The following is a 19,598-nucleotide window of genomic DNA, read 5'->3' on the forward strand; positions in this document are numbered from 1 at the left end:
ACTTAATAACGGTGCTACTAAGGATGAACACTTTATTATCTTGAGATTTTAGTGAGGGATCATCTTATAATGCTACCGTCGCGATCTAAGCAAAATAAGATGCATAAAAAGGATTAACATCACATGCGGTTCATATGTGATATGATATGGCCCTTTTGTTCTTGTGCCTTTGATCTTCATCTCCAAAGCACGGATATGATCTCCATCATCTTCGGGCATGATCTCCATCATCGTCGGCGTAGCACCAAGGTCAATGGCACCGTCTTCATGTTTGTCCTCCATGTAGCAACTATTACAACTACTTTGAAATACTACTCAACATGAAATTTAAAGACAACCATAAGGCTCCTGCCGGTTGCCACAATACAATAATGATCATCTCATACATATTCATCATCATATCATGGCCATATCACATCACCAAACCACTGCAAAAACAAGTTAGACGTCTCTAATTTGGTTTGCATATTTTACGTGGTTTAGGGTTTTCGAGAGAGATCTTATCTACCTACGAACATGAACCACAACGTTGATACTAATGTTTTCAATAGAAGAGTAAATTGAATCTTTACTATAGTAGGAGAGACAGACACCCGCAAAGCCTCTTATGCAATACAAGTTGCATGTCGAACGAGGAACAAGTCTCATGAACGCGGTCATGTAAAGTTAGTCCGAGCCGCTTCATCCCACTATGCCATAAAGATGCAAAGTACTCAAACTAAAGATAACAAGAGCATCAACGCCCACAAACCATTGTGTTCTACTCGTGCAACCATCTATGCATAGACACGGCTCGATACCACTTGTAGGATAACGTTGCATAGAAAACAAAAATTTTCCTACCGCGAACACGCAATCCAAGCCAAGATGCAATCTAGAAGACGGTAGCAACGAGGGGTATCGAGTCTCACCCTTGAAGAGATTCCCAAGCCGACCAGGGGAGGCTGTTGTTGCGGCGGTCGACGATCCCTTGCCGCTGGCCATAGGGCGTCGAGGATCTTGATGCCGAGCGGTTCCGGCGCGACGGGGGGGCAGCCCCTCCGTGCTCGGTCACACGTTCGGTTGTTGATGAAGACGACGTCCACCTCCCCGTTCCGGCGGGCAGCGGAAGTAGTAGCTCCTCTTGAATCCGGCGACACGACGGCGTGGTGTCGGTGGCGGTGTAGAAGTCGGCGGAGCTTCGCTAAGCAAACCGGGACAATATGAAGTGGAGGAGCAAAGCTAGGGTTTGGGAGGGTGGCCGGCCACTCAAGGGGCGGCCAAGCTATGGTCTTGGGGTGGCCGGCCCCTCCTTGGCCCCTCATTATATAGGTGGATCCCAAGTGTTGGTGTCCAAGTCTTCGAATAAGACCGAAACCAAAACCTTCCATAGGAGGGGGCAAACCTAGCCCCCCGAGGACTCCCCCCCAAACGTGGGATTCCCACCTCCCATGTGGGGGGTGGCCGGCCCCTATGGTGGAGTCCACTTGGGACTCCACCCCCACTAGGCTGGCCGGCCATGGAGGTGGAGTCCCTTGTGGACTCCACCTTCCTTGGTGGTTTCTTCCGGACTTTTCTAGAACCTTCTAGAACCTTCCATAGAACCTTCCGCGACATTTTATTTCACATAAAATGACATCCTATATATGAATCTTATTCTCCAGGACCATTCAGGAACTCCTCGTGATGTCCGGGATCTCATCCGGACTACGAACAAATATTCGAACTTCATTCCATAATTCAAGAACTACCATTTCAACATCCAACTTTAAGTGTGTCACCCTACGGTTCGAGAACTATGCGGACATGGTTGAGTACTCACTCCGACCAATAACCAATAGCGGGATCTGGAGATCCATAATGGCTCCCACATATTCAACGATGACTTTAGTGATCGAATGAACCATACACATATATTACCAATTCCCTTTGTCTCGCGATACTTTACTTGTCCGAGGTTTGATCTTCGGTATCACTCTATACCTTGTTCAACCTCGTCTCCTGACAAGTACTCTTTACTCGTACCGTGGTATGTGGTCTCTTATGAACTCATTCATATTCTTGCAAGACATTAGACAACATTCCACCGAGAGGGCCCAGAGTATATCTATCCGTCATCGGGATGGACAAATCCCACTGTTGATCCATATGCCTCAACTCATACTTTCCGGATACTTAATCCCACCTTTATAGCCACCCATTTACGCAGTGGTGTTTGGTGTAATCAAAGTACCTTTCCGGTATAAGTGATTTACATGATCTCATGGTCATAAGGACTAGGTAACTATGTATCGAAAGCTTATAGCAAATAACTTAATGACGAGATCTTATGCTACGCTTAATTGGGTGTGTCCATTACATCATTCACACAATGACATAACCTTGTTATTAATAACATCCAATGTTCATGATTATGAAACTAATCATCCATTAATCAACAAGCTAGTTTAAGAGGCATACTAGGGACTTCTTGTTTGTCTACATATCACACATGTACTAATGTTTCGGTTAATACAATTCTAGCATGATATATAAACATTTATCATAAACATAAAGATATAAATAATAACCACTTTATTATTGCCTCTAGGGCATATCTCCTTCACTGCTACTGAAGGGTGGTGGGATATTCTTCTATTGGGGGAGGCCGCCTCGTGTGGGGCGGTGGAGGCCAAGGGCGGGAGTTTCTGGGGTGGTGGGTTGGTGGACTGTGAGGCCGGCTGCTGGTGTGCGTGCGTTAGCGGGCGACATTGGCGGCGCTCGTTGCTTCTACCCCCGCATCGCTTCTGCGGTTCCCTCCAAGATCACTCGACCACGTCTCCTCTTAACTTGGCAGTTCCCATCGCGGTCGTGTGGGCTTTGTGAGGCCTAGGCGCGCCGTCACAAGGTTCTGGTCTGCTCGTATGGCCCAAGGACGTCGCCTTCTGCCTCCTGATCCGCCACGGCGCGTGCCTCTGGTGCGGATCCATCATCATGCATCACTGACGTCGTAGAAGGTTATGTGCTCGGGTATGTGGTGATTGCCAACCGCAGATTGTCGCCACCTTGGAAACACCGGCACCTCCACGACCCCCGATTCCAAGGTGTTGACGTGGGGATTCAAAGAGGTTGTGCTCGAAGATTGATTAGGCCCCGAAGGTATTATCTCACACACTTGTGTCGAGTCAAGATCGCCTACTATCGGTGATTGACCCGGAAAGTACTCGAAATGGATGGTGAGAATACGACGATCCGCTGCTCATTGTGTGCATACGGTTGGCGGAACCGTGCATGTGATGGATGTGAGCAAGATGATTGGAAAATTGCAGTTGCTCGGCAAGTGGGGGCGGCGTTTCGTTCTTGGTGGTGCTCTTGGGCTTCACGACTCAATTTTCGGGTGAAAACCCTAGGTTTGGCATTCATTGGTTGTATCTTGTTGAAGGCATTGCCTGAAGACCAGGCCTCTCGAGGTGAAAACTCATGATCTGATCTTTGCGGTTAAATAGAGCGAAGATTGTGCGTGTGCATCGTTACGTTTTTGAAGGCTTCGCTTTGAAAAACCCTTGCACATGGACTTGGCGGTGGTTCGGTCATGAAACTTCTGGATAATTAGTTGTTGCATAGGCAAAATGTATGTGGTATCTTTTTTAATATTAATATATTTCAAACATGGCAGTGTGGACTGTGGAGTACCTTAAATTATTGGCAGGGAGAGGTTAATTTGGTGGGTTTGGGTTGGCCGAGTCGGGGGCGTTTCCAATTAACCCGTGATGAATCCATGGATCGATCTGGCCTCCCACTTGAGTGTAGGGTTTAGTTGCTAACGGAATGAGAAGACGATGGTGATGGGAGTGGGCGCGCGCCTAACCATCGGGTCTTTAAAACTGCTGTGTCCGGCCTACACAACAATCAGCAGATATACTGCCTCAGTTGCCTGGCCAATCACAAAGAGCTCCTAGAAATTATTGTTTGTTAAAATCTGGTCGTTTTTTTATTTGGGATTTTATATATACTGAGAAGATCTGATCTACTTACTAATGGAGAAGTAACGTATCTCTTCTTGGCGTGCTGCCGAGCCGACACACATCGCTGCCTACCTATATATCCAATCGATCGATCCCCAAAACCTCTCAAACCTGCTCTGCTCCTCTGTCTCTTGGCCAATTCGGCTTGGGTCCGGCTCGGCTCGAAAAAGGTAAGGTTTTGTGTTCCAGTTCATCGTCATCACGTATTATTCTTGGGTTTTAGTTACGTATCTGGTCCGGAGATTACGCGTTTCTTGCTATAGTTTGTTTCCAATTCCTTCTCCTTAACAAACGAAACCAAATCCAATCTAATCTGCAGGGCAGGGCAGGGCAGGGTGGAGCAGAGGAGAACGATGAAGTACAGCAAGGAGGACAAGCCCGAGAGGGCGGGCGGCGGCGGCGCCGGGTCGAGGGCCGTCCCGGTGGCGCTCGTCTTCCTCTTCCTCTGCGGTTTCTCCTTCTACCTCGGCGGCATCTACAGCACCGGCCGCACCTTCACCTTGTTCGACCCCGCCGCCACCGCCGCCACCACGCGCACCCTGCGCGTTCCTCTTTCCACGAAACAAGAAACCTCCCTCGCCATTGCCAACATCGAGGAGGAAGAGGTGGAGTTCCCGGAGTGCCCCGCCGACTTCCAGGACTACACCCCCTGCACGGACCCCAAGCGGTGGCGGAGGTACGGCAACTACCGGCTCAGCTTCATGGAGCGCCACTGCCCGCCGCCGCCGGACCGCGCCGTCTGCCTGGTCCCGCCGCCGGCGGGCTACAAGCCGCCCATCCGCTGGCCCAAGAGCAAGGACCAGTGCTGGTACCGCAACGTGCCCTACGACTGGATCAACAGCCAGAAGTCCAACCAGCACTGGCTCCGCAAGGAGGGCGACCGCTTCGCCTTCCCCGGCGGCGGCACCATGTTCCCGAACGGCGTCGGCGCCTACGTGGACCTCATGGCCGACCTGGTCCCCGGCATGAAGGACGGCACCGTGCGCACCGCGCTCGACACGGGCTGCGGCGTCGCCAGCTGGGGCGGCGACCTGCTGGCCCGGGGCATCCTGACGGTCTCGCTGGCGCCCAGGGACAACCACGAGGCCCAGGTGCAGTTCGCCCTGGAGCGCGGCATCCCGGCCATCCTCGGCATCATCTCCACGCAGCGCCTGCCCATCCCCTCCGGCTCCATCGACATGGCGCACTGCTCCCGGTGCCTCATCCCGTGGACCGAGTTCGGCGGGCTTTACCTCATGGAGATCCAGCGGGTGCTCCGCCCCGGCGGCTTCTGGGTGCTCTCCGGCCCGCCCATCAACTACGAGAACCGCTGGCACGGATGGAACACCACCGTCGAGGCGCAGAAGGGCGACTTCGACAGGCTCAAGAAGATGCTCGCCGGCATGTGCTTCAGGCTCTACGCCAAGAAGGGCGACATCGCCGTCTGGCAGAAGCCCCTGGATGGCGCATCCTGCTACGACAAGCTCACGCCGGTCACCTCGCCGGCCAAGTGCGACGACAGCGTCGACCCGGACGCCGCGTGGTACGTGCCCATGCGCTCCTGCGTCACCGCGCCCAGCGCCAAGTCCCGCGCCGCCGCCAAGCAGCTGCCCAAGTGGCCGCAGAGGCTTGGGTACATCGCGCAGGACCGCGTCTCCGCCGTCCCCGGCGGCAGCGGCAGCGCCATGAAGCACGACGACTCCAAGTGGAAGGCTGCCGCCAAGCACTACAAGGCGCTGCTGCCGGCGCTCGGGAGCGACAAGGTCAGGAACGTCATGGACATGAACACCGTCTACGGAGGCTTCGCCGCCAGCCTCGTCAAGGACCCCGTCTGGGTCATGAACGTCGTCTCCTCATACGGACCCAACTCCCTCGGCGTCGTCTACGACAGAGGACTCATCGGCACCAACCACGACTGGTACAGTTTCTCTGTTTCTTCCACTACATTAAAATTGGAACTACTATATAATCTGCTAAAACTGAGCATGCCGATTTAACTGAATTCCATTTCTAGGTGCGAGGCCTTCTCTACTTACCCTCGGACGTACGATCTGATGCATGCTGATGGCCTGTTCACAGCAGAATCGCACAGGTATGTACTGCAAAAATCTCTCTTGAGGGCAAACAGTTCAACTTCAGATCTCCCAATTTGAACTTACTGATGATTCGCATTACTGCAGATGTGAGATGAAGTTTGTGCTTCTTGAGATGGACCGTGTCCTTCGTCCAACCGGCTACGCCATCATCCGGGACAATCCCTACTTCCTCGACTCGGTGGCCACCATCGCCAAGGGGATGAGATGGACCTGCAACAGGCACGACACCGAGAACAAGGAGAACGAGAAGGAGAAGCTCCTCATCTGCCACAAGAAGCTCTGGTCACCAAAGAGCACACAGTGAGTTAATCATGATCCCAATGGAAGGCAAATGGCGTTTCATGATCAAAGCAAGACATAGAACGTGGTCGACATTTTGATACAACAAGGGGGTTCATAGTCATCAAAATAAATTAAATGAGCGATATATATAGCCAATAGTTAGCTGTTAATCATACATTAATTCTTTTTCTTTGGGGAGGTAAAGTTTGGTGAGGCAACTGTAAGTTATCCAAACACTATATATGCATTTCTGCGATTGTAATCAAGCTGGATAGCTACATATATTATTTGTTCAAAACATTTATGGAGTACCAAATGATAGTGATGTATTCATTCCTTTCCCCAGAACAGCAATGAGTTTGTTGTGTGTTGCTGTCAGTCTGGTGTGGTGCAATCAATCAACCCACAATCTCCCTATTTCCGATTTGTCCACCTTGTACACTGATGCTACTATGTTCCAGGGCAAATTTACATGCACAGCTCTGCAATATGCACAGCACACTCGATTTGGTTACAGTACAGATGCCAGTTGATGGAGCAAGATGCCTTTTACACATAATTCACCCTTTACCAGAGGACTAACCCGACGACCACGAGTAGCCTTCTCCATACCATCTCCTTGGGCCCGCCTTCCTAGAGTTCTTCCACTGCTTCCACTCCCATTTGGATCATATATTCATACAGGAGGATCCAACATGCACATCACGCTCGATGCCAGTTGGTGGAGCAAGAAGCCTTACATGATTCACCCTTTACCAGAGGACTACTGATTACCACCAATAGCCTTCTCGGTGCTTGGCTACCATCTTCTTCGCTCTCCTTCCTAAACTTCCTCTACTGCTTCCGCTCCCATTTGCCTTCTCGTCTACCGTCTCGCTCTCTCCGCTCTACAACAGGCCTTGATGACCTGCTGCTGCCAGATCGTGTCCCATGCCTCATGCCTGACCCTGGCCCATCAAATTCCGGATCTCCCATGCTGCTAGTATCACCACCAGAATCCCTACTTCCCTCTGCATTGTCCTCGTAGCCATCACTGCCACGGTCGCGAGATTGCAGTATCGTAGGAAATGATGGTCTTGATGCGCCCACCACGACTGTCGGTTGACCCTCATGGCCTTGGCTGCGGCTTCCATCATGCTGTGGACTTCTAACGTTGTCCCTTTCACGGTATCTCTCCCTGGTCCGACTGCACAGTGTTGCAATCAGCAAGCATATAACAATCACACAAATGTGTTCTCAAAAAAAATCTGCAACTGTTTCAAGAGATAATAAGAACGGTACAAGCTATACTAAAAATTCAACCTGTTGGGGTTGGCCGAGAACTCCCGTCTTGATGAACGCCCCAGCTCAACTTGCTCCAACTCTCGTTGAAGCTCTCTCTGCAAAAGTCAATCAGCGTTTCATGCAACTGGGAAAACCCGCATAAGTCCATGTGAATTGGTTTCTTTTTCATGCTATAATTATTCTTTTTGGCTTGATGGATCATGGATTGGTGGCAAACATCTGTTACAGCACCGATAAGAAATCAAAGTTTCAAAGAGTAAACTTGCCATGTGTACCTGAGTTTGTTTCTCTCTTTCCATCTCGAGGTTATATTGGAGTTCTCTAGACTTAGCACGCTCAAGATCCAGCTGTCGCTGCCTTTCAATGTCACGCTCCATCTCAATAGTTCTTTCCCTGCAAAGATAATACGACAAGAAAATAGGAGCAGTCACTTGTATCGTTTTTTACATATCAAACAAAGAGGTAACAGCTCCAAACCTATCAAGCGCTTGCATAAGCTCCATTTCCCTAGAACTTGTCTCTTCCAAGTACTTTTCACGAGTTCGTCTGATAAGTAGCTTCTTCTGCCGGCGTGCTATAATTTCCTCTCTGAGCCTGGATCGTTCCCTGTAACAGTAAATACATATTGGATGAATATAAGTAATTCTAACAGTATGTTCAACGTTTCTTAATTAAAAATAAACTGCTGCAAGAAAATGATACTAGCAAAGGCTTCTATGAAGCTTCATGTTCAAATAGGATCTAGAACTTTAGTACTCCTTATTAAGTGACCCTTCATGCCTCCACTGAAAACAATAACTGGTGTCATTTAGCTCCTAATGATCCATATATTGTTAGGAAGACACATAAGAACATAACACCACTGTTTTTACCATGATGGGTCTAATCTTCATGTGGAAAAATGAAAGGTGGCATTATAAGGGAAACAAAAAACTACACCAGCACCCACACACTAGGTGATAAGTATTTCGTGACCAGAGGAAGTAACTGCCAAGAGCTTGAGGAATGGAGTACATTTGGAAGGACCAGGTGTAAAATGGGATATGTTAACTTACAGGGATTGTATATCTGCACGGATCTGCTGAAGCCGTTTATTAACTTCACTACCATCCTTATAATCTGTAAATGTAATCTCATTACTGCATATCAAAGGAACAATATTAATGATAATAGTCCTTAATAGTCATTGAACTTACTGGATGATACATCAGGAACCACAATATCCTGGGGATATCCAACAAATTTTGGAACTGATTTCTCCTTTTCAATGAGCTCCAACTCAATCTCAGCTTCTTCAAGTTCCTTGGGGTTGTAATCAATTAAGTGTCAGAATAAGGTATTGAAAACATGGTGGCCAGAAATCCTTGTATCTCTAACCTGATATTCCTGATCAGAGCTGATTGAGAAGAACTCAAAGTATGACTCAACAGAACTCAAAGAGGACAAAACCTATCAGAAAGGATTCACAAAAGCGGATTACCAGCACTGACAGGAGCACAAAATTAACACCATATGCCTACAGAAACTTTTTTTGTATAAAGAGAATACACATCTGAACATAGATATAAGCATGCCAGTGCTGCATTATTGCATTCTTGCTTGCAGGCACTTTGGTTTGCTTGAATATGAACAGGAATGCCAGAAAATTGAAAATTAATAGTAATTGTTGTTAGTGCATAGTATTACAAAGATTCAACAACCAAGAATTCTAAAGGGAGACGTAATTTGCTCAAACCACAACTAGATTTTTGCTAACTATTACCTGCTTATGTTGTTAAGTACAAATGTGCAAGCACACTCATCATAAATGTGAACTTTATTCGGTTTTAGAACTGAAAGAGTGATTGATAGCATACACTTAAGCAAGAAAGAAGAAACATAATATAGATGCAAAATAAGCATTTGAAAATGAATCGTATGAAAGATTGTAACCTGAAGAATTGATTCACGAATGCCCTTATAATCAGTATTGACTGGTTTTGTAGTAGATCCTACGAGAAGTTCTTTTACAACCTAAAGGAGGATACACAGAGTCACGACCCAGTATTCAAAACATGCACAAAATCATATAAGAAATTCGTTAGCGATGTCCCTAGGGTGGCAAAAACCTCCATTCCAAGTACATATTTCATATGACAGAGGGGGAGGGGAGGGGAGGGAGAGACCATTTTAGCATCAGATTCATTTCTTAGCTGACATAGAGCTTGGCAGAGATCTTTCTCGACGTCACTAAAACCTCCTAATAAGACAACAGAAGAGAGTAAATACAGTGCGTGAATACTCAGCTGTTAAGGTCGAAGCCCCCATAAGTGCATAAGTACAGCATAAATGAAGGTAATTGAGAAGCATGAATTTACCAGTTACTGAAGCTTGCATGTTTTCCAATTTCCTCCAAACACAATCAGGTATTAAAGCGATATCTTCAGAAGAAGAATAAACACATGCCTTCGAAAGAAACAGCAAGGACATTCGTGTCAAATAACCCTCTTCTATTACATAGGAAAGCTGCCCCACACCATTCAGGATGCTGTTACTTGATGCAAGAAATGACCGCAGATGATCTCTATCAACAAATGGAACATATTCAGTAAGCAAAGCCATCGCATGCTTCCTTAAAATCATTGAAGAGTCATAGAGAGCCAATGCTGTTATCCTATTCCATGTATGAGTAACCAGATGGGATGTCACTGTTGAACCAGATGCAAGCATATGTTGATCAAAAGAAGGATATTGCAAAGTGACTTCAGCAGTACTCGCCAAGTTAATAATCCTCCCAAGTTGCTGCAATGCGATAGAGCGTTGTTCTGGTTCAGCGTGACTCAACATTGTACAGAAGAGATTAATCAATGAGGTTTCACTATTCTTGAGGTCTTCAATTCCATCCGAAACCAATAGCGATAACCACTTCTCTGTCTGTAGTCTCCAAGATATCCTAGGTGCATGAGAGCAAAGGTGCTCGATTGCAGAACATGTGGCACTAAGAACAGTACCCCAAGCAAGAACATTAGGCAATTTAATCATATAGTCAAGCATAGTGGATGCCACCTGCCAGCACTGCTTTTCCTGATTTTCTAAAATGATTTCTGCAAGACCTTCAAGAGCACTCTCCCAGTGTTTTTGTGCAATCTCCACCTCTTGTCTGGTGCTACTAGAAATTGCATTTCCTTGAGTAACAGATCTTAGGCATTTCGCATACAGCAAACATTTTGCAAGCGATAAAGACAGCCTACAGGCCAACTGGTGGTGACATTTCCAACTACCTTCGATGGATGGGATAAGGTGTGAAATGAGTTTCTCCAGGGCATCACAAAAGTCTATGATGCAACCAGCAGGTGGAGCATCAACACCCTTAGAGTTTTCTGCATCGTCTGCGGACGTCACTAACACCTGCTCTGCACTATCTTGCACATTCTTCTCAAGTTGCATCATGGCATCCCCACTTAAGGAGTGTGCAGAACCTCCAGACTTGTTTCTCACAGAAAGGATGCTGATACCAAGTAACTCAATATTCTGAACTAGTATAGTTACACAACCATCAATAAGTGTATGGAAGCCTTGAAGATAACTACACAAAAGTGATGGCGGGTCTGAGCTGATACAGTCTACCAATACTAACAAGGAGCCCAATATCTCAATCCTCCTCTTAAAGGACAGATCAGGAATCAGAGACCCCAGAATAAAGATCAGCAACGGAACCTGAATCTTATCACCAGCTGCATCCTCTGAATGTTTACAACACTGGATAATTTCAAACAGTTCTTCAAAACAAATCAACTCAAAATCGCTGCAGTCAGTTATCTGGCCCATCACCTTTTCATCACCAGTTCCCTTCCTTAAGAAGTAATATATGAGTGGCTTCATCAGACACAGCACAGAGTCAAGGAAGGCTACATCAGTATAAGAAGCTCTACAAAGTGACACAAGAATGTGCACTACCCTTGGCATTTCAGGAACAATAGCCTCCAAGTGCTCAGCAACAACTGACTCAAGTAGATAGAAAACAACAGCCTTAACATTAGCAGCAATATTTCCTCTCAAACAACTAACTTCGTTAGCAAGTATGAGATGCTCCTTAATGCTTTCAAGGTAAGGCCACAAGCACATCTCAGAAAACCAACAAAGAATATCTTGTACTGCGCTTTTGGGGAGACATTTTAACTGTAGCCCTACAGCTTCCAAAATGCTCTCTCCAAATGCGTGGAATAACCTGCTCATGCTTGGAAAGAAGAAATGCAGTTCAGGAAGTAAGATCTGAAACAGTTTGTTCGCGCTTGGTTGATCTGAAAATGAAGTTTCCTGCTTAAGAAGCAAGTATTTGTTGCAAACAGATTGTTCAATGTTAGCAGACTTGACCTTCTGAGTTGCAACTCCATCCATCAAACAAAGCTCATCAGTGAAAATTGACAGCAAAGATGTAAGCTGTGAGAAATCAGAAGCAAGAAACAGTTTTTCATTTAAATATTCCTTGGCATAACGTGACACTGCCATCCATCCAAGAAACCGAGCAAGTGGGCTAGACAACTTGGAGAATTCTGATATCTTATGCATCCATGCTGATGGAGGAACCAAGCTTCTAAAACGAAAACCATCTTTTCTAATGCTGACGAGTTCTCTAGTATTATCACTACCAGATGAAGCCAGAACCAGCTTCTGGAGAAGTGCCCAACGTCTCTGTAGACCATGCAATTTTACCTTATCCAATTTTTTGTCCCCTGCATTAACAGAACTGTAAAGACACGTAAGCTGCCTGTTGAGGTTTTCAGCAGATTTCAATATGATATCAATCACATTATCTGGTGGACAAAATAGGTCAGTTGCTGAGTGCAACAAGAACAACAAGCTATCAAGAAGAATTTCATTAGATGAGTGCCCCTTCCTTTGAAATTGCTTCATAATAAAGTGACAAAGCAGAGCTTGGTTCTTCCTAACCAAAGTTACAGCATCAACAAGGTATGTAGCTTCTGGTGAAATTTCTATAGCATGGTTGTCATCTTCAGCATCATTTGGATAAATTTCCCCATCGGGTATCTTTTTCTGGTATTCAGAGTCAAATCTTGCAGCTTGCAGGAGTAGATCTAGGACGGCTCTATCCCGTTTGTTCTCCAAACTGTTGGCTGCTACTATATCTAAATCTTTCACACGCAAACCTTTCAAGTCAAAGGAAGCATTCCCTTGTCTCAACTCTGAATGAGCAAGTTCAATTCGATCCAGAGGCTCTGAATTAAGCCTTAAATCAAGGAGAAAGAATGGATTAACATAGCATTCTGCAGCTAATATCAAAGCATCAATTCCGGCATTATGCCCCTCAATTGTTGGTTCTTGTTGCATGCACAGATTCTGTGCTAAGCGGCGAAATTCTAGAGCTCTTAATTCACACTCCTGGTGGTTCAACAGTTGTAGATAATCAGCCTGGACATCATTGTAATCAGAAGCAACGGTATTATCCAGCTGCAAAAGGCAAGGAGGTAATTTTATATTGCTTTTTCTGCCCTCAGGAATGTTCTGGTCCAAAATTGTAGTTACTTTATTATGGCCTTGTCGCAAAGTATTTCTCAACTCAGATTGCTTCAGTTCTTCCGGAGCAAATAGGGAGTTGCACTGCTCAAAACATTCTACCCTCACGGTGTCAGATGCATCTCGCCCGTCAACATCTTCAGGGTTGCAGGAATGCGTTGCTGGAGAATTTGACACAGTCAAAGCTGATTGATCAACCTCAGACATTGAACTTTTGCAGAGGTCAACGTCCGGTGGGAGTGGCATATGAGGATCCAAGATAGAAAGAAGTACACTGCGAGTGGAAGTTTTGATTCAGTGTATTTATTAGCATACATAGCAACTATAAATAGGCCTAGTGATGAATTTTACTTAATACATTTTCACGCCCAGTCAAATCTTTGAAAAGGTAGTGTCAATGCACAAGTTCGTCCTCAACTTCTACCATGGCTCATTTTGGCCCCTCAATTCTTGGAAAGGGCCAATTAGTCAATTTACTTTCAGAAATGGTTTGATTGACACTACAACGCGAGTTGGTAAGACATGTATACACTAAGTTGGCCAACTTGGGTGTCAACTCAGTTCATTGCCTCTTTTAAACCACATCAAGAGTTTAAAATGCAATTTGGCATCAGTTCATTTAAACCGACACAAATTTCATATAAATGCCAAATTTATGCATTAGCCAAAAAGATAGTGTTGCTATAAAAATAGGAACATGAATGTGTGGCAGTGAGTTGTGACTAGAGGGAGTAATTATTACTCCCTTACTCCCTCCATTCACTATTATAAGATGTTTTAGGTTCACTCATTTCTGTCAGTATCTAGTCCACATTGAAATATCTAAAACATCTTATAATAGTGAACGGAGGGAGTATATAGATAATAAAAAGAGCATTTGGTACTCATCAATGAGCATAGGTTATTACTCATTGTAGTCGTAAACTTATGCTAGACCTGCAAGTACATATTGCTTACTGACCTTGGGGCAACATCACCTCGCCGCCATTCAAGTTCCAAAGATGGGAGTACAGCAGGACTCTTTGCAGCTGTACGAATAATGTTTAAGGCAATATCGCAAGATTTTTCCTGTTTATCCAAGTAGGCAGCAGAGACACCACCAAATGATAGTGTGTCTTTCATGACACTCATAGCATGATCAATATAAGGATCTACCATCTCCAGAATAAAAAGTAATTTATGCTTGAATTCCTGAAATATGGAAGTTTACAGGATGCATGTTCAAGAAGCAGTAAAACAATCACTGTAAAAAAAATCAGGAAAGGAAAGATGAGTTTACTCTGTATTCTGTGAGAACGTCATCCATATTCCCAGATAATGCCAATACAACATACTTCAGGGCTGCACGAGAACGGGCAAGAGATTGCCCAACTCCCTGACAAACATCATACAGAAATCAAATCGTTTGCCACATGGATATGGTTAACAACAACAACATCAAAGCCTTTTTCCCAAGTAAGTTGGGGTAGGCTAATGGATACGGTTAACAGTAAGCAATTTAACAAAACCAATCATTGATGTTGTTTCAGGATGGTGCAAATTAAAATATTATAGCCATGATGAGGCTGTAACACTATCAACTCTGCTCGAATAACTGGGTGTTTCATCGTAAAACTTAAATACAGGAAAGCAAGTCACGCTAGCTCCAGATAATAGTGCAACCTTCAAGGGTAGTAACCCAAAATGAGATAAACTTAAACTGAATCATTACTTTGTTTATTTGTTATGTATCGCTGCAAAATTGTAGGTCCTATAGATAGGATACAAAATATGCCAGATTACATACATTAAAGGATATGTTAGTTTCCCACCACTGCTCTCGTGGAGTAAGTTTCCAACACACACACATACATACCTGGATAACATCTAAGAGATCTTCCAGAAGTTCAACTGCAAGATCTACCTGTTTCATGAGTACAAAGTCATAAAAGAGTAACAAATAATAGAAAATCATAACTGTGGACAAAATCATAGAGACCTTTGTTGTGATCATGGGCACCCAAGGTGATAATGGTCCCCTGCACAAATCAAGCAAAACACATGCTGCTTTTGCCTAGCAGTGAAAATAAGAGAAGTGTCAACAAATTTCTGAATAAAATAAGTACTTCTACGTAAGAGAGTTCAGAGTTGCAGAACGAACCTGTGATGACATGCATGATGAAAGATAACCAGCACAGCCTCTGAGAAGGGGATGAAAAGCTGATGTTGATACTGACATTGTCACAATCTGCAACCACAAAGTCGTTGAGAAATGGTAAGTGATGCCTGCCACTAATGCATGAAGAAGATAATAAACTGTAACAACTGAAGGTACCAGGGAAAGAGCACTATGAACATCTGGATGGTTCCATTGGCTAAAACAATCATCAATATGTTCGGTAGGGCCAGAACTGAATGGAGGACGAAGAGCTGTAGAAAATACACAGAAGAACAAAATCATATTATCAGATTCCACAATGGCGTGCATGTCGTATACTGATGCCCTGGCAGGTAGACCTGTCCCAATGTTTTCTTCTTTCTTAGAACGAATGATGTTCGTAACCAAGAGGTCACATGATGAAATCCAGGAATATGCAGACAGACTAACATTTTATTGGACTGAAGACTGAACAGATAGTATCTAGCCACAAGACACGGGTATCACACTGATTTTACTAGCAACTGGCCATGTAGGACTCACATCTTTCAGTCTGGAATAACATGTGATTGTGGTGGGAAGGTGTGGGTTATTCGGTAGAAAAAGTTCTTCTTCATTTATATTTCAGCTCATTTTCATTTAAGATTAGTAAAAGAAGCTAAGAAAGCATCATCATATAAGGCCACCCAATCCATACCTGGAAGAAGAGCTTGAACAAGTGGCAAGACGGACCACATGTCTGAAGTAACTTCAGCAAGCTTGCAACCTAGCTGAGGCTACAAGTACAATCAAGAAAATAAAAAACATCCTTTTAGAATAAAACAGAAACTACATACATGGAACTTGAAAGATCTAAGGCTAAGAAAATATGACAAAGATAACCTGTGATGCGGCTGCATAAAGTAAGTGAAGAATGCCTTCTTCAACAGCAGAAATATCCAAAATATTCAGAAAAGAGACATCGAAGTGGTCTTCTGATAAAGAAAATTCTTCTCCAAGCAAACTTGCGTAGTTTGTACAAAGTAATAGGCTAGAAGCATCACTTTTAGGAATTTCATCATTGACTTGACTTGAAAGTATGCCACCATTAGGTATCGGCTCATCAATGAACGGTTCAGGCTCCAAAAGTTTTTGCAGCACCCTTGATGCCTTGGTTCAAGAAGCAAATACTCAGAAAATCCCCCAACAGGAAAAAGTACATTATCAAAAGAAACAAAAGATCTGGCCAAAGAACATACTCGGTGGCAAACAATTCCAAGGGTTTTGTCTTTGTGTGCTTTCCTTAAGAGCAGTATAGCAGTTTCAGAGCGAAATGCCAGCATACATGAAGCAGACTGAACAGAAGATGGACTCCGTGATCTCCTAGGTTGTGCCTGTACGAAAATAAAGAATTCAAAACATTAAAATCAAGACGAATCAATAATTTGTTTCTATGCTCCCCAAGAAAAATACATCCTGACACAAAATGTGGTTAGAAATCATTTACTAGTGATTAACCACCTCAATTTCCCTTGTTGGTTTAAGTGGCAATTTCCTTTGAATGACACAGAGATGCTCTCCATCGAATAAAACAAAGAGATGAATATCATACATGATAACTGACAAACATTTTTGTTAAATACAACTTATAAGTTTCAATTCCAGGGAAAACTAATATAAGTTACTATTTTAAAATATTCAGACTATCAAACTCCATAACAATCGAAGCAGAGCAATCAACATTCTATTATGGTATTTTAGTTGGATGGTTTACCAGAAGAGATGTCCTTGTGTTAATAAAGCTGAGTGACCGAGCAGACAGTAGGACCACAGATACATAGATCCTGATGTGAAATGGTACCTTGCCACTTTGCCAGCACTAAACAGGACCACATTTTCCAAACTACAACATTCGAGCATATCTTACATTTTAAATATTTTAAACCATCAAGAAACCAGATACAATCAGAAACCATTCAGTTATTTTTTATAAACATAAAATGGCCACATATGGAATAAAATAGGCTGTCTGTTTAGCAGTTCTGGTCATAAACCAGTCACACAGCGAGAAATATTCCTGTTCTTGTGCTTTTACAAGCAACCAACAAACTGATTGGATGCCAGTACTCGGCGTTTCGTGGCCCTGGCATGACCAATGAGAAGTTTGTGTAATGTCACATCAAAAATTAATGGAAGATCCCGGATAATAGTGTTAATCGAAGATTCCGGATAATAGTGACCTAACTAACTTCTGTGAATTGAACTAGTCAAGTTGCCTACAGGATATTTGTATCTCATGTGTGCTTTTAGTAGTTGCCAGAATGTAACCATAAAAACCATCTACCCCGACTACGTCAAAGAGACAAGAAAATGGACATTGCAAGTACTTCTTAGTTCCTATTAGTCAAGGTTAGCTCCAATCTACAGTGGTCAGTGGATATGCCTTATGTGGTCTTTCCAGAACTCGGAGAGGGGCTAGGTGGGTGTACAGTTAGTCAGCAATAAGAACTATGGATACTTGAACTTCATTCAAAAACAAATGCGCAGAAGTTGTACGATTTATTGCTATAAACATTTTATATAACTGAGAAGCTATGTATTACTGAGTGCAATTGCAGCACCATTTCAGCATATATCATAGTTCTTGCTCTAGCAAACTACGATAGCACATTGCAACATCTAGAGAAAAAGATGGACAGAAGTGCGCGGAAAGAAAATTTACATGCCTCGAAGTTTGAGGAAATGGCTGGAGTAGAAGCCAGGCTAGTCTTTAGGATATCTGAATCACCTGAGCTAATCAACGTTTTTGTAGCATCCCTGTAAATTCAGAGCAAAGTGTCAATCAGATGACGCTGCTCGCACATAGGTGGGTGCATACACAAGTCCGTGCACAGCAGAGCCCATGCACATATTGTATGCAAACTATAGATGAAGACAGGCAAGTAAGCATGTATAAGAAATGGGCCACACCTTTCATTTATAAGTTGAAGGATTGGGTAAAATGGGCCAGCAAGCAGAGCTAAAAAACGAACACTGCTCTCTGGGGTGTCTGCGAAGCTATTAAGGTCAGCCTGCAGTGCGAAGAGCAGCCAGGGAGCCGGTTAACAGGGACAATATGCAAGCATGGGGGAAACCGCATAATACTAGCTAGCCAAGGAGCAGGACAGATTTTACCTCAATCTGGGGGAGAAAGGGCGGCAGCCTGCTTGCAATGTCTTTGAGTAACTACAGTAGATTCGATTTGCATCAGAAATAACTAATTAGTGTGGACACAAGTTAGCAATACAAAAACAGGAAGTAAAGCAGGAGAACACACATACTGCATATATAGTACCTGGAGATGCATATTGTGGGAAGTATGAGATTGTTTCTGAGACGAGGAGATTAGTGGTGAGAGGTAGTTGACAAGGGGTTGGAATTCAGGTTCCAGGCCAGGCACGGGGATTCCGGTGAGCTGGATGAAGTAGATGGCAATGGGGCTGCCGCGCAGGCAGGAGATGCGGACGTAGCGGCAAGGGGTGTGGTTGGCCGGGTAGACCATGTCGCGCTTGGGAGCTTCGCCGCGCGGGCGAACCTTGACGAAGGCCTCGGGCTTGAAGCGCAGCCCGGCGGTGACCTCCCATTCGAGGACGGACTTGTTGTAGACGCGGATGTGGGAGACGAGGCACGGCTCGTTGAGCTCGAGGAGGATCCACTCCTTGGTGTTGGTGGCGGTGGACCAGTGGGAGCGGAGGTCGGCCTCCAGCACGCTAGCCGCCTTCTGCCCCGCCGACTCGCGGGAGCACGCCTTCACCCGGAAGCCCAGAGGCACGCCGCCGTCGCTCCACTCGTCCCCCCTCCCGTCCCTCTCCCTCTCCCTCTCCGGCGCCGCCTCCATACCTCCCCTTCTCCGCGACCGCGATTGGCTTACTGCTACTCTCTCTGTCGCAGCAGCACACAAGGGGAGGGGAGGGGGAGGTTGAAGACGACGGAATGGGTATTCGTTGGGCTGAGAGCACCAGCATACTCATACCATTTCGGCCCATTAACCACTACAGATTTTTCTGACAGTTTTGTTTTTTGCATTATTAATCTTAGCTATTAACTAGTTCGAAATTTAAAGTTCGACTTATACTTAATAATGCAGTACTTATAAAAAAATACTAAAACTTCTTACATATAAAGTTAGCTTGATACGGAGTATTTAAAACACGGGAAAGAAGTACCACTCAGGTAATATTTCCTCGTGCCAGTGGTCACTTGCCACAAGAAGGATGAGACCATCATAGAGGAGGAAGAAGTAGACGTTGCCACACCTCTTCTCTAGATCTATCGTCGGTCCATGATGCCTCGTTGCTCCACCCT

General features: G+C 44.8%; 2 protein-coding genes across 4 annotated transcripts; one reads left to right on the top strand and one right to left on the bottom strand.

Moving 5' to 3' along the window:
- The first annotated feature begins 3,909 nt into the window (after positions 1-3,909).
- LOC127312039 (probable methyltransferase PMT21) lies at positions 3,910-6,673 on the top strand. 2 transcript variants are annotated; one of them, XM_051342521.2, is made up of 4 exons: positions 3,910-4,153; positions 4,303-5,880; positions 5,977-6,054; positions 6,143-6,673. In XM_051342521.2, the coding sequence occupies exons 2-4, from the start codon at positions 4,337-4,339 to the stop codon at positions 6,360-6,362; spliced, it is 1,842 nt and encodes a 613-aa protein (XP_051198481.1). In that variant the 5' UTR covers positions 3,910-4,153; positions 4,303-4,336; the 3' UTR covers positions 6,363-6,673. The 2 variants fall into 2 exon arrangements, with proteins under 2 accessions (XP_051198481.1, XP_051198485.1); XM_051342525.2 differs by having other exon boundaries at positions 4,308-5,880.
- Positions 6,449-19,200, bottom strand: LOC127312015 (uncharacterized). Of its 2 annotated transcripts, none has more exons than XM_051342506.2 (23): positions 18,589-19,200; positions 18,429-18,479; positions 18,225-18,325; positions 17,981-18,071; positions 16,514-16,648; positions 16,158-16,424; positions 15,973-16,045; positions 15,453-15,547; positions 15,279-15,365; positions 15,117-15,191; positions 14,994-15,041; positions 14,418-14,513; positions 14,100-14,329; positions 9,982-13,412; positions 9,790-9,863; positions 9,557-9,637; positions 9,002-9,073; positions 8,821-8,926; positions 8,680-8,743; positions 8,102-8,230; positions 7,900-8,017; positions 7,643-7,719; positions 6,449-7,526 (listed from the first exon to the last, which is right to left on the bottom strand). In XM_051342506.2, the coding sequence occupies exons 1-23, from the start codon at positions 19,129-19,131 to the stop codon at positions 7,175-7,177; spliced, it is 6,396 nt and encodes a 2,131-aa protein (XP_051198466.1). In that variant the 5' UTR covers positions 19,132-19,200; the 3' UTR covers positions 6,449-7,174. The 2 variants fall into 2 exon arrangements, with proteins under 2 accessions (XP_051198466.1, XP_051198460.1); XM_051342500.2 differs by having other exon boundaries at positions 15,973-16,051.
- Between the last annotated feature and the right edge of the window lie 398 nt (positions 19,201-19,598).

The sequence above is a fragment of the Lolium perenne genome, chromosome 1 (assembly GCF_019359855.2).
Source record: "Lolium perenne isolate Kyuss_39 chromosome 1, Kyuss_2.0, whole genome shotgun sequence".
NCBI classification, from domain to species: domain Eukaryota; kingdom Viridiplantae; phylum Streptophyta; class Magnoliopsida; order Poales; family Poaceae; genus Lolium; species Lolium perenne.